This window comes from Sitophilus oryzae, unplaced genomic scaffold, assembly GCF_002938485.1.
Source record: "Sitophilus oryzae breed Bouriz unplaced genomic scaffold, Soryzae_2.0 scaffold_576_pilon_pilon, whole genome shotgun sequence".
In the NCBI taxonomy this organism is placed as follows: domain Eukaryota; kingdom Metazoa; phylum Arthropoda; class Insecta; order Coleoptera; family Curculionidae; genus Sitophilus; species Sitophilus oryzae.
The window spans coordinates 970,719-982,423 of NW_022147169.1; the positions used below are offsets into that span (position 1 = coordinate 970,719).

Consider the following 11,705-nt stretch of genomic DNA (forward strand, 5'->3'; position numbering starts at 1 on the left):
TATACAAGTACGGACGAAAAGTGATTACTCTTCAAACCAGTTAAAAATATGTAGGTGGCGCCCTCTACTAGTAGGAGTCATATTGACATCAAAATCAAATTTCTCATATCAATAAACTTCCAGACACCAATTTTCATCCAAATATTGACGTTACTTCAGAAAGTATTTGGAAAAAATTGAATTGAAATAAAAATGAAACTTCTACACCCTGTATCTCCGAAACTAAGCATTTTAGGATATACATTTATACGAACTTTTTTACTTATTTTTATCTGCAGAATATGCTGCCGAAGTTTCCGGAATACAGTTCGGACCACCATGTATATAAAGAATATGTTTGCCTAAAATTTCTAGTATTATTAAAAAAATAGGGTCCGATATTTAATTTTTTTACTAACATTTATTTTATATATGTTAATGTTAAATGAACCCTCAGTATAATTTATTATGATCTATCCATATTATAGGCCTCTGTTAGTACCTGTAAATACAGTATAGGTCTTTTCCAAGTTTTGTAATATTAATTTTTTTTATTTTTAACAATGGGATAGAATCATTCAGGTATTATACAATTGGACATTGAGTAACTTATCATTTGGATGCAATTAAGTTTGTGACTTTTATTATATTACCTGAATGGTCTCATTGTAAATCCATTTATATAAATGCTGTTAAAACGATAGTATTTTGTTTATAGTTTAACTTCTATCTATTATAATATACAGGGTGTTCCAATATTCCGTGGACATAGAACTACTACGTATTTTTGGACTCTAAATAATTTCATTGAACACAATTTATTATTCACACAGTGCTTCGTTTGTCCGCTAGAGAGCAGTAAACTTTAAAAAAATAAACACATTTTTTCAGATATTTTAAGAACCGTTATTCCGATTTACATGAGATTTTGGGTATCTATGTTTTGCTAAGTGCTTTAACATTTACTTTTCACAAAAATCAAGAAAAAGTACGGGAAGGGTGAAAACTAAAACTAATTTTAGTAAAAATATTTTTCAAATCCATTGACGACAGATTTTATTTTCGTAAAACGATCCCTCTAGTAAGTATTTATTACATTTTTTGTTCCTTGCAAAAAAACGTTACATCGCATGGTTTTTGGGAAAACATTTTTTAGAGAATTTATTTTTTCAAAGCAGACCTACAAAATATACAGGGAGTTCCAATATACTGTGAACATAGAACATTACGTATTTTTTAAATCAAAATAAGTTAATTACATATAATTTACCTTCATACAAAAGTGCTTTGTTTGCAGAGCTGCAAGCTCACAGAAAACTTAAGTCTGTAAAATTATTTTAATGCCTTATTTTTCGAAAGCTAACTTAAGAATTCAAAATGACTTGTGAATTAAATCTTTATTCCGAAATAGAAAAATATTTAAGTCTTTTTAGAGAAGACTTAAGTAAGTCATTAAAAATATTCCATGGGTATATTGATAAAGTAGGTCTAAATTTTAAGAAAATGCATTTTCTACGAAAACTTGAAGAGATAGGTAGAAAATGGTATAATACAATTTGATAGACAATTAAATTGTGCATCTGATTCTCATAAAATATACAGGGTGTTCCATTTAAATTTAAAAAGTTATTGCTGTTTAAAGTTAGTAATTATTTAAAATAAATTTTTAGACACTCTGTATAAGGTAGTATAATTTTTAATATTGCGACACAAAATTTAGTATATAGATAGATATACTTCAGTACAATATAAATACGCCTAGAGAAATGAAGCATTAAAATTATTACTGTATCTTCACAAAAACCTAAATATTCCAAAAACGGTAAGATTAAAATGCGGTAAATCTTAATCAAATTTACCTTTATTTTAATCGTAGAAACTAAAAATGTAATAATATACAGGGTGTTCCATTTAAAAAAAATGCAACTTTGATATTTTTCATTTATTTGGGACGCTCTGTATCTTGTAAAAATATTTTATTGTAGTTCTACTTAACCCAAAACTTACAATTTGCAAAAATCTAATCGTTTAGCTACAATACTCCATGTCGTATGTAGTGAACAACCCTGTATATTATAATAAATAAAAGTGACTATAAATACAATACTATGGTTTTACAACGTTTTTAAAAGGATTTACAATAGGACCATTCAGGTTATATAAAAATAAAAGTCATACAGTCACCTTAATTGCGTCTAAATGATTAGTTACTCAATAACCAATTGGACCTAATGATTGCTCCTTGTTAAAAAATACAAAATATTAATATTTAATACATATTTACAACACGTAGAAAATACCTAATAAATTAATTTTTGCTAGGTAAAGGAACGTCTCAAACCGTACATGAAGGATCCCTATGCCCTTGACCTTCTAGATAAATTGCTAGTGTTGGACCCCTTGAAACGAGCTGATTCCGATACAGCTTTGAACCACGACTTTTTCTGGACGGACCCTATGCCCTGCGAGCTGGGCAAAATGTTAGCCAACCACACGCAGAGCATGTTCGAGTTTCTGGCACCGCCAAGAAGGGCCACTCAAATCAGCAGGCATCATTCCATGCCGAGGCCCACCACTTCCGCCGTACAGGATAGCGGATACCAGGATAGGGTTTTTTAGTAGGTTTAGGAATTTTTATATAATGTTTATAAGAATATTTATTTAATTGAAATATATTTGGACAAATTATAGATCTTGCTTAAATTAACTGTTAAAATTTAAATGTAAAGTCCTAACTAAGGTTTTATTTTGGATTATATTTTACAGGGTGATTTGAAAATACCACAAATAAATGTGTTCATTGTATTTTTTGCAATTTTTTTTATCATAATGAAAGTATTTTTTACATACAAATGCAGTAGAGTCTACTTATAAAGAATTTAATATGTGAACTATTTTATTTTTCGAAAGTTGGAATCACAATTTTTTTTAAATTACATTTTTTCAGCTTATAAATAAATTGTTTTTCTATTATTAGTTGTTATTGTAAGAATAAAGAATATTTTGTTTAAAGCAGTATAAATTTCTTATATGCCCTCTTTGTGCAACTAAAATTTAATATAGATATTATTTATTTGAATAATTGCATATTGAAATAAAACAATATACAATTAGGAAACAATACAATTGGGAAATACAGTTTAAACAAAATTAATAAATATTAAATTTTCTTTTATCACGTTTGTATTTTTTATTAAAAATTCTATAAACTATTCAACTCAAACATCTTATCAAATACCTTTTATGAACTGATTAAGCCTTATCTGGTTCAATTAAAATTTGATTTTATGTCCTATAAATGTTTAATATTAACATGTTAGCTGATATCCCTTTTAATATTACCATGAAATCAAATCTTGTATTTTCATAATTTTCTAAGACTTGGCTTAACAAAAGAATTAAAGTACACAGACAAACTTGTAGGTATATGATAATATCTTAAAAATAACATAATGTAAGTTTAACTAAATTTATTTGTTATAATTCACAAATTTCTTAATGATTCACATAAAATGAAAAAATACCTTATACAATAAATGAAAAGCATTGATGTTTATCTGTTTGCCAGCTCATTAGATAACCAATCTAAACCTTCGTATAATCCAGTTCCTTGTGTGGCACAAGTAGCCTGAATAAACCATTTGCGGTTTTTCAATGTATTTAATTTTAATTTATCGGCTATTTCTGCAGTGGTCATAGAGTTTGGCAAATCCTGTTTGTTTGCAAACACAAGTAGAACGGAATTCTTTAACTCTTCTTCTTCAAGCATGCTGCTGAGTTCTTGTTCAGCCTCGCCAATACGATCTTCTCGATCATTGGAATCCACAACGAAAATTATACCATCCGTATTAGAAAAGTAATGTCTCCATAGTTTTCGGATTCTGGTTTGGCCACCCACATCCCAAACTGTAAAGGATATATTTTTATATTCTACCGTTTCTACATTAAATCCTATCGTCGGGATTGTTGTCACAATTTCTCCAAGCTTTAATTTATATAGTATGGTAGTTTTTCCAGCTGCATCCAGACCTACCATTAATATTCTCATGGGTTTTTTACTGAACAACCGTGTAAATACGGAAGATATGGTCAAACCCATTGTATTGTGAGTTAATACTTTTATTTTTCACCGTAACAAAGAGTAAATTCGTAACTGAGCTAACAAAACTTCATCTCACTTTGTTAATAGAACCACGTCATAACAATACAGTTTATGTTCAAGAAATATTTCACAAAATTATCTAAAAACGAAAATGTGGCGTGTCAAAACTAAACGTCACTTACCGCTGTTTTTGTTGTTCTGCAAATGTACCACAGAATAAAAGCACCGGCTTTTGTAGAATCATATATTTATAATATATGATGAATGTGGGTGGCACTTGTGGCGTGGCATCATCATTTACTGATGATGGTGGTTTCTAACTTTCAAATATGAAAAGAAGAATTTTCGAGATTTCGAGGTTATGTAAAGAGAGGTATTTTTTAAAAAATAGTAAATAAGATTAATATCATTTTATAATTGTGTATACTTTAAATATAACAGATATAATATGGAAAACAGTGAAGAACCCGCTTCCAAAAAGCAAAAAGTAACCGAGACTGATACTGTATCGGTTATAAAACCGAGACTCTGTCCCTATTTGGACACTATAAACAGGCAGTATTTAGATTTTGATTTTGAAAAATTATGTTCCATATCTTTAACACGCATTAACGTTTATTGCTGCTTAGTTTGTGGGAAATATTTTCAAGGAAGAGGAACCAATACTCACGCTTATACCCATTCGGTTGCTGAAAGCCACCACGTCTATCTAAATTTACACACTTTGAAGTTTTATTGTTTACCTGATAATTATGAAATAATAGGTTGGTTACTGAATATTCTTGTTCAATATAAATAATAGAGCCTTTACTGTTTTAAAGATTCATCGTTGGACGATATTAAATATGTGTTGAATCCAACTTTCTCTGAAAGTCACATAAAAGAACTAGATAGTAGTACAAAATTATCAAGGGCTATTGATGGATCATTATACATGCCAGGAATAGTAGGACTTAATAATATTAAGGCTAATGATTATTGCAATGTTGTTTTACAGGTATGCTTCATCCAGTATTATATTTTAATATTGTTAGCACTAATTTATTTTAGGCTTTATCCCATGTAACACCTCTAAGAAATTACTTTTTAAGAGAAGAGAACTATAATAAAGTTAAAAGGCCACCAGGAGATTCGGCTTATTTACTAGTTCAAAGATATGGTGAATTAATGAGAAAGTTGTGGAATCCGCGAAATTTTAAAGCACACGTCTCTCCACATGAAATGTTACAAGCCGTTGTATTATGGAGTAAAAAAACATTTCAATTCACTCAACAAGGCAACCTAACAATATTTTATATCTTTGAAATAATTTTAAAAGTATTTACTTTTTAGGTGACCCTATTGATTTTTTATCATGGTTCCTCAATGCGCTCCATAAAGCATTAAATGGAACAAAAAAACGCGACAGCTCGATAATTTATAAATCTTTTTTGGGAAACATGAAAATATATACTAGAAAGATTCCTCCTACTGAACTAGAAGAAAGGCAAAAGAAATCATTGCTGTTGACTACGGAATATCAAGAAGTTGTTACAGATTCGCCGTTTCTGTATTTGACTTGTGATCTGCCACCCCCACCTTTGTTTATTGATGAATTTAAGGAAAATATTATTCCTCAAGTAAGGTTTTCATATTGAAGTTCCCTTGTAATAGTGTGAAATAATTTATAAGATTAATGCTTTTTTTGCAGGTAAATCTGTATCAGTTATTGGCAAAATTTAATGGTCAAACTGAAAAGGAATACAAAACATACAAGGAAAATTTCTTGAAAAGATTTGAAATTTCTAGGTTGCCCCCTTATTTAATATTGTACATTAAACGGTTTACCAAGAATACTTTTTTTGTTGAGAAGAATCCCACTATAGTAAATTTTCCAGTCAAGTGAGTATAGTTTAACTACATGAGAAATTTCAAAAATAATATATTTAGCAATCCTTATTCTGGAAACACTTCTTCGTATGTGTATGGTTTGCTATTTGAAATTTTTATTCCAAAATATGGAAACAATTGTAAAAAGTATTTTATGAATAGTGTCTTCTTCAACAATTTCTTTTTAAATCAAACAAATCAATGGTATTTTTTTTACTAATACGAGCCCTAACAACTATATGTTGGGACAAGGTCTTTTTTGCAATAAAAAATAGTAATTTGTTAAAACGACTCAATTTATTTTGTTTATTGTTCTAAATTCAAACATTACACTATGATCTAGACAATTTTACTACATTTTTATAAATTTGCAAACAAATCACTTTTGATAATAGCTTATTTTGCCAAAATCAAGCCAAATTTGCTGACAACTATATATTGGGACAGCACAACAAGAAACTTGTTTAATACGGAGTTACATCATCTTTCGCCTTAACAACTGCCTGAACTCTTAATGGCATTGTATTTACCAAAGATTGGCACATTTGAGGAGAAAAATTGTCCCAAATTTCCTGCAGTTTTGCCCGCAAATCAAACATTGTTCGTTGAGGGTGGTTTCTTAAATATTGCTTCATTTTATGCCACACATTTTCTATAACATTGAGGTCCGGACTACTTGCAGTATGGGATAGAACTTTTATATTATTATTACCGAACCAATTTTTAGTTGATTTTGCTGAATCACCTAAAAATCTGTTTCTAACAAGATCCATCTTGTTGGAAAATATAGTCTTCGTTTGGAAACAATTCTTGAGCACTAGGCAAAAGTGAGGTCTCAAGTATATGTTGATATCTTTGGGCGTTAATAGTGCCATCTATAAAATTTAATTTGCCCAAACCTCTTGCTGACATGCAACCCCAAACCATAATCCCCTTAGGAAATTTAACAACCCTCTTTAAGCAATCTCTATGAAAGACTTCTGCTTTATTTCGTATTATTCGTTTTCGATGATCTCCAACGCAAACATCAAATTTAGACTCATCTCTAAATATGACCTTATTCCAATCATTTTGTGTCCACGGTAATTTAGATTTTGCCCAATTGTAGCGATTCTTCTTTTGAATTTCTGTCAGTAGCGGTTTTTCTTTGGCCTAAATAAGAATTTGTATCAATAATCTTCAGGTAATTGATTATCCACACAAAATAAAGTTTACCTTGTAAAACCTCAGACCGCATTTGTTGATATATTTTCGGCAACATTCTCTTGATATATTTAAACCAGTTACAGTATTCCATTTAACTGTTACTTCGCGAAGAGTACTTCTTCTCGCAGACTTGCAAATTTTTACTAAATTTCGTAAATCTCTTTGAGATACAACTTTTAGCCTTCCCGAACTTTTACCTCTAACGTCTACATTGGCAGATTCGCCGTATTTTTTTATTATATTAAAGACCGTGGTTTTTGGAATACTTAAATCATCAGAAATTTTTCGAATTGTTTTTCCCGTACTGTATTGACGAATGATAATTTCGCGTAGTTTTTGATTTGTAGCTTTTCCACGGACCATTACTTTGAATTAAATAATTAACAAAATTGACAATTAAAAAAATTAAAATTACTTACAGTAAATCTCACTACTCAAAGTATCGAGTCCAAATCGAGTCACTTACAAGCTGTCAATGCTGAAGTAAACAGTTTGCGACATTTGTGACGTTTATAGCAAAGCCGTCTATGATGATATTAATTATTTAAAAATACTTGTCCCAACATTTAGTTGTCATCAAATTTGTCCTTTTATGAACAAAATCCGCTACTGTAAATATGGATTGATTTACAAATTCATAAAAATATTGTCAAGTTGTTTAGGATATATGGCTATGTTTATATTTAAAAAATTAAACATATATTTTTCAGTCATTTTGAAAAAACAGGGCAATAATTCCAAAATATTACCTTGTCCCAACATATAGTTGTTAGGGCTCGTAGTGTGTTATCCAATAGAAGTGACACATACAGGGTGGCGCTCTTTCAAACTATATTAGGGTTTCCCTTTGGGTTTCCTATACCTGTAGCTGAGATTTTGAATAAGAAACTGTCACAATAACAATAACACTGTCACTAGAAACTTGCCATGACGACACCAGCCCTCTTGGTTGCCATTTTATTGAAAAATTTTAATTCAAAATCTGAGCTAGATAGGTACAGAAAACCCTAATATAGTTTGAAAGAGCCTTTAAATCTGCTTCAACTTATTTTAAAAAATATAGAGTATTGCATTTTAAATAACGAAGATTTTATGTAAAATAAATATTTAAAATAGACTAGCAATTTTTGATACCCCTATACAGGGTTGTTTACCACATACGACTCGGAGTATTGTAGCTAAAAGATTAGATTTTTACAAATTGTAAGTTTTTGGTTCCTTGAAGGACTATTAGAGCTACAATTTAAAAATATTTTACAACATACAGAGAGTCCCAAATAAATAAAAAATATAAAAGTTGTATTTTTTTAATGGAACACCCTGTATATTATTGCATTTTTAGTTTCTAAGTTTAAAATAAAGGTAAATGTGATTAAGGTTTATTACACTTAAATCTTACCGTTTTTGAAATATTTTCAATTTTGTGAAATTGCAGTAAAAATTTTAAGGCTTCATTTCTCCAACGGTATCAAAGTTTTTAATACTAAATATTTACTGAAGTTTATTTATTGATCAGTTATTGTGCTGCAATAATAAAAATAATACTACCTCATACAGAGTGTCTAAAAATTTATATTAAATAATTTCTAGCTTTAAACGACAATAACTTGTTTAATTTAAATGGAACACCCTGTATATTTTAGGAGATTCAGGTGCACAGTTTAATTGTCTATCAAATTGTGTTTCAAGTTTCCTTTCAAATTTCCTTTAAGTTTTCGTAGAAAATGCATTCTCTTATAATTTAGACCTCATCATGGAATATTGACATTTTAGATTGTTTTTAAAGCAACAAATGTACAAAATGTACAGGTGCTAAAAACGATAATATTACTAGCCCATTTGTATACAAAAAGAAGATACTGGAATTATATTAATTGATCCTCTTTAACAAATATTTAAACAGTTTTTTTTTATTTTTTAACGAATTAAACGAACTATATCGACAATATTAGTATATGTCACACAATGTTTTAAACATTTGTTACATCTTTAAAAAATAATCTAAAATGTCAATATTCCATGGGTATATTGATAAATGAGGTCTAAATTATAAGAAAATGCATTTTCCACGAAAACTTGAAGAGATAGGTAAAAAATGGTACATATACTACCATATGTAATACAATTACTATTTAATAGGCAATTAAATTGTGCATCTGATTCTCATAAAATATACAGGCTGTTCCATTTAAATTAAACAAGTTATTGCCGTTTAAAGCTAGTAATTATTTAAAACAAATTTTTAGACAATCTGTATAAGGTAGTATAATTTTTATTATTGCAACACAAAATTTAATAAATAGAAATACTTCAGTGTAATGTTTGGTTTTAAAAACGTAAATACGCCTAGAGAAATGAATATTAAAATTATTACTGTATTTTTGACAAAAACCTACATATTTCAAAAACGGTAAGATTCAAATGCGGTAACCTTAATCAAATTTACCTTTATTTTAATCGTAGAAACTAAAAATGTAATAATATACCGTATGATCGAAAAAAAACGGAGTCCAGTTGGCTGGGAAATGAACATCAATGACATTTCCCATATAAATTTACATATAAAATGACAGCGATCTTCATTCCATAGCCATCGCTGACGCCGTTTTTTCTCGATCATACGGTACAAGGTGTTCCATTTAAAAAAATACAACTATGATATTTTTTATATATTTGGGACACTCTGTATATTGTAATAGTATTTTTAAATTGTAGCTCTAATAGTCCTACAACGAACCCAACACTTACAGTTTGCAAAAATCTAATAGTTTAGCTTCAATACTCCGTGTCGTATGTGGTGAACAACCCTGTATTTATTAAACGAAGTAATAAAATTTTTCAGTAAAGTTTATTTCTCTGGCTTAAAAGTCAGGCACAAGAATTAATTCTGAAAAGTAATATACAGGGTGTTGACAATCTTTTTTTTATTATAGCATGCGTATTTAAATATCTTTAAATATATCAAAAATCAAAGCTTGTAAACATATGTATTTAACCCTAATAATAAATACCTTATTTTGTGTACAAGGATCCAAAAATGAAATAAAATACCGGGTGTTTTATAAGAAAAAAATATAACTTTGGTGTGGATCTTAGTTCTAACCTACCCTGTACATTTCAAAATAATTTTTACATATTTAAAAACTATATTTATAAAACATATTCTGTTGAATCTTTGGCACAAAAACATTTCAAATTTAGTATTTCAGACTAATCTAGCTATCCAGTCAACATGTATAATTTTTTATAATTTTTGACATGTATTGACTATTTCGATTCCAAATATCTTGAGAACGTCCGTAGTTTTTTACCAAGATACATTTTTTAGTTAAAAAATGACGGTAATGTATATTTTTTAGGCTGTATTTAAACTGCCGTTAAACGGTAGCTTACTAAAATGCCGTTAATAGGTATGACGTCGTTCATGTGACGCACTTGACGGCTTTATGAAATATAGGAATTTTATAAGGACTAACCAACGCTATCCACCCCACCAAATAACCTAATTAACCAACGCAACTAACCTCGAAACTGATAAAAAAATATAAAAAACAAATATAAATTAGTAAAAACCAACCAACCCCACCAAATAACCAACTAAACAATGAATTAACACCCTCCAAATAACCACGCTAACCAACCCGCCAAATAACTAAACCAATCCAACCAAAAAGAGTAAAACGCAATAAGATCACGCTATAAGCAAAAAAATATTTAAAAAAGTCTTGGTCGGCGTGAGATTTGAACCACGGACCATTCGCTCACGAAGCGATAGTCTCAGCCACGGAGCCACAGGTGCTCTTGCAAAATGCTGATAGCCCGGCATTACTTTCCGCCGACATGAACGACGTCACAATATCTATTAACGGCATTTTAGTAGGCTACCGTTTACCGGCTGTTTAAGTACATCGTATTTTTTACTCAGTTGTGTAATACAGGTACGGACGAAAAGTTATTACTCTTCAAAACCGTTAAAAATATGTAGGTGGCGCCACCTACAAGTAGGAGTCATATTATTATATTATAAATATTGGCGTTAGCTCAGAAATTGTTTGGAGAAAATTGAAATAAAAATGAAAGTTCTACCAACTACACCCTGTATCTTTGAAACGAAGCATTTTAGGATATAAATTTATACAAACTTTCTTACTTATTTTTTATCTGTAGAATATATTGCCGAAGTTACCCGAATATGATTTGGACCACCCTGTATAATAAATTAACTTTTAAAATCATTTTTACAGAAATGTAGACTTTGGTGAATTCTTGTCAGATAAGGTCAAAGCTCAACACAAAAACACTATATACGATTTGGTAGCGAACATAGTGCATGATGGAGAACCAGGCAAAGGAACTTACAGAGTGCATATCTTACAGAAGTCTACTGGGCAGTGGTATGAAATGCAAGACCTTCACGTCACCGATATTTTGCCTCAAATGATTACTTTGACAGAGGCCTATATTCAGATATACGAGTTGCGTTCTTAATGTAATTTATTATTCAGATTTTTATAATTTAATTTTATAATATACCAGTATTAAAAGTAAA

The 11,705-nt window shown here is 29.7% G+C and overlaps 3 protein-coding genes across 3 annotated transcripts in view; 2 read left to right on the top strand and 1 right to left on the bottom strand.

The window, feature by feature from the left end:
- LOC115887463 (cyclin-dependent kinase 9) overlaps positions 1-2,988 on the top strand; it is a 9,167-nt gene extending 6,179 nt beyond the window's left edge. The window contains exon 4 of the mRNA XM_030906897.1: positions 2,302-2,988. Coding sequence (XP_030762757.1) covers positions 2,302-2,598 — 297 coding nt within the window. The 3' untranslated portion in view covers positions 2,599-2,988. The remainder of the gene's footprint in view (positions 1-2,301) is intronic.
- Positions 2,989-3,145: 157 nt separating this feature from the next.
- Positions 3,146-4,282, bottom strand: LOC115887465 (ADP-ribosylation factor 2-like). Its single transcript, XM_030906898.1, has one exon. It carries the CDS (start codon positions 4,076-4,078, stop codon positions 3,533-3,535), a length of 546 nt encoding a protein of 181 aa, XP_030762758.1. The 5' UTR covers positions 4,079-4,282; the 3' UTR covers positions 3,146-3,532.
- A 63-nt stretch (positions 4,283-4,345) lies between these two features.
- On the top strand, positions 4,346-11,705 carry LOC115887462 (U4/U6.U5 tri-snRNP-associated protein 2). The gene is made up of 7 exons (XM_030906896.1): positions 4,346-4,454; positions 4,523-4,845; positions 4,903-5,078; positions 5,132-5,357; positions 5,414-5,700; positions 5,772-5,962; positions 11,401-11,705. The coding sequence occupies exons 1-7, from the start codon at positions 4,411-4,413 to the stop codon at positions 11,642-11,644; spliced, it is 1,491 nt and encodes a 496-aa protein (XP_030762756.1). The 5' UTR covers positions 4,346-4,410; the 3' UTR covers positions 11,645-11,705.

What these genes read in the sequence shown, in the direction of transcription:
- LOC115887465 (XM_030906898.1), bottom strand. Translation starts at nt 4,078, where the DNA reads ATGGGTTTGACCATATCTTCCGTATTTACACGGTTGTTCAGTAAAAAA.
- LOC115887462 (XM_030906896.1), top strand. Translation starts at nt 4,411, where the DNA reads ATGAAAAGAAGAATTTTCGAGATTTCGAGGTTATGTAAAGAGAG. An exon ending in TGATAATTATGAAATAATAG is followed by an intron (nt 4,846 to 4,902) that starts GTTGGTTACTGA and finishes ACTGTTTTAAAG; the next exon opens with ATTCATCGTTGGACGATATT. An exon ending in ATTTCAATTCACTCAACAAG is followed by an intron (nt 5,358 to 5,413) that starts GCAACCTAACAA and finishes TTTACTTTTTAG; the next exon opens with GTGACCCTATTGATTTTTTA.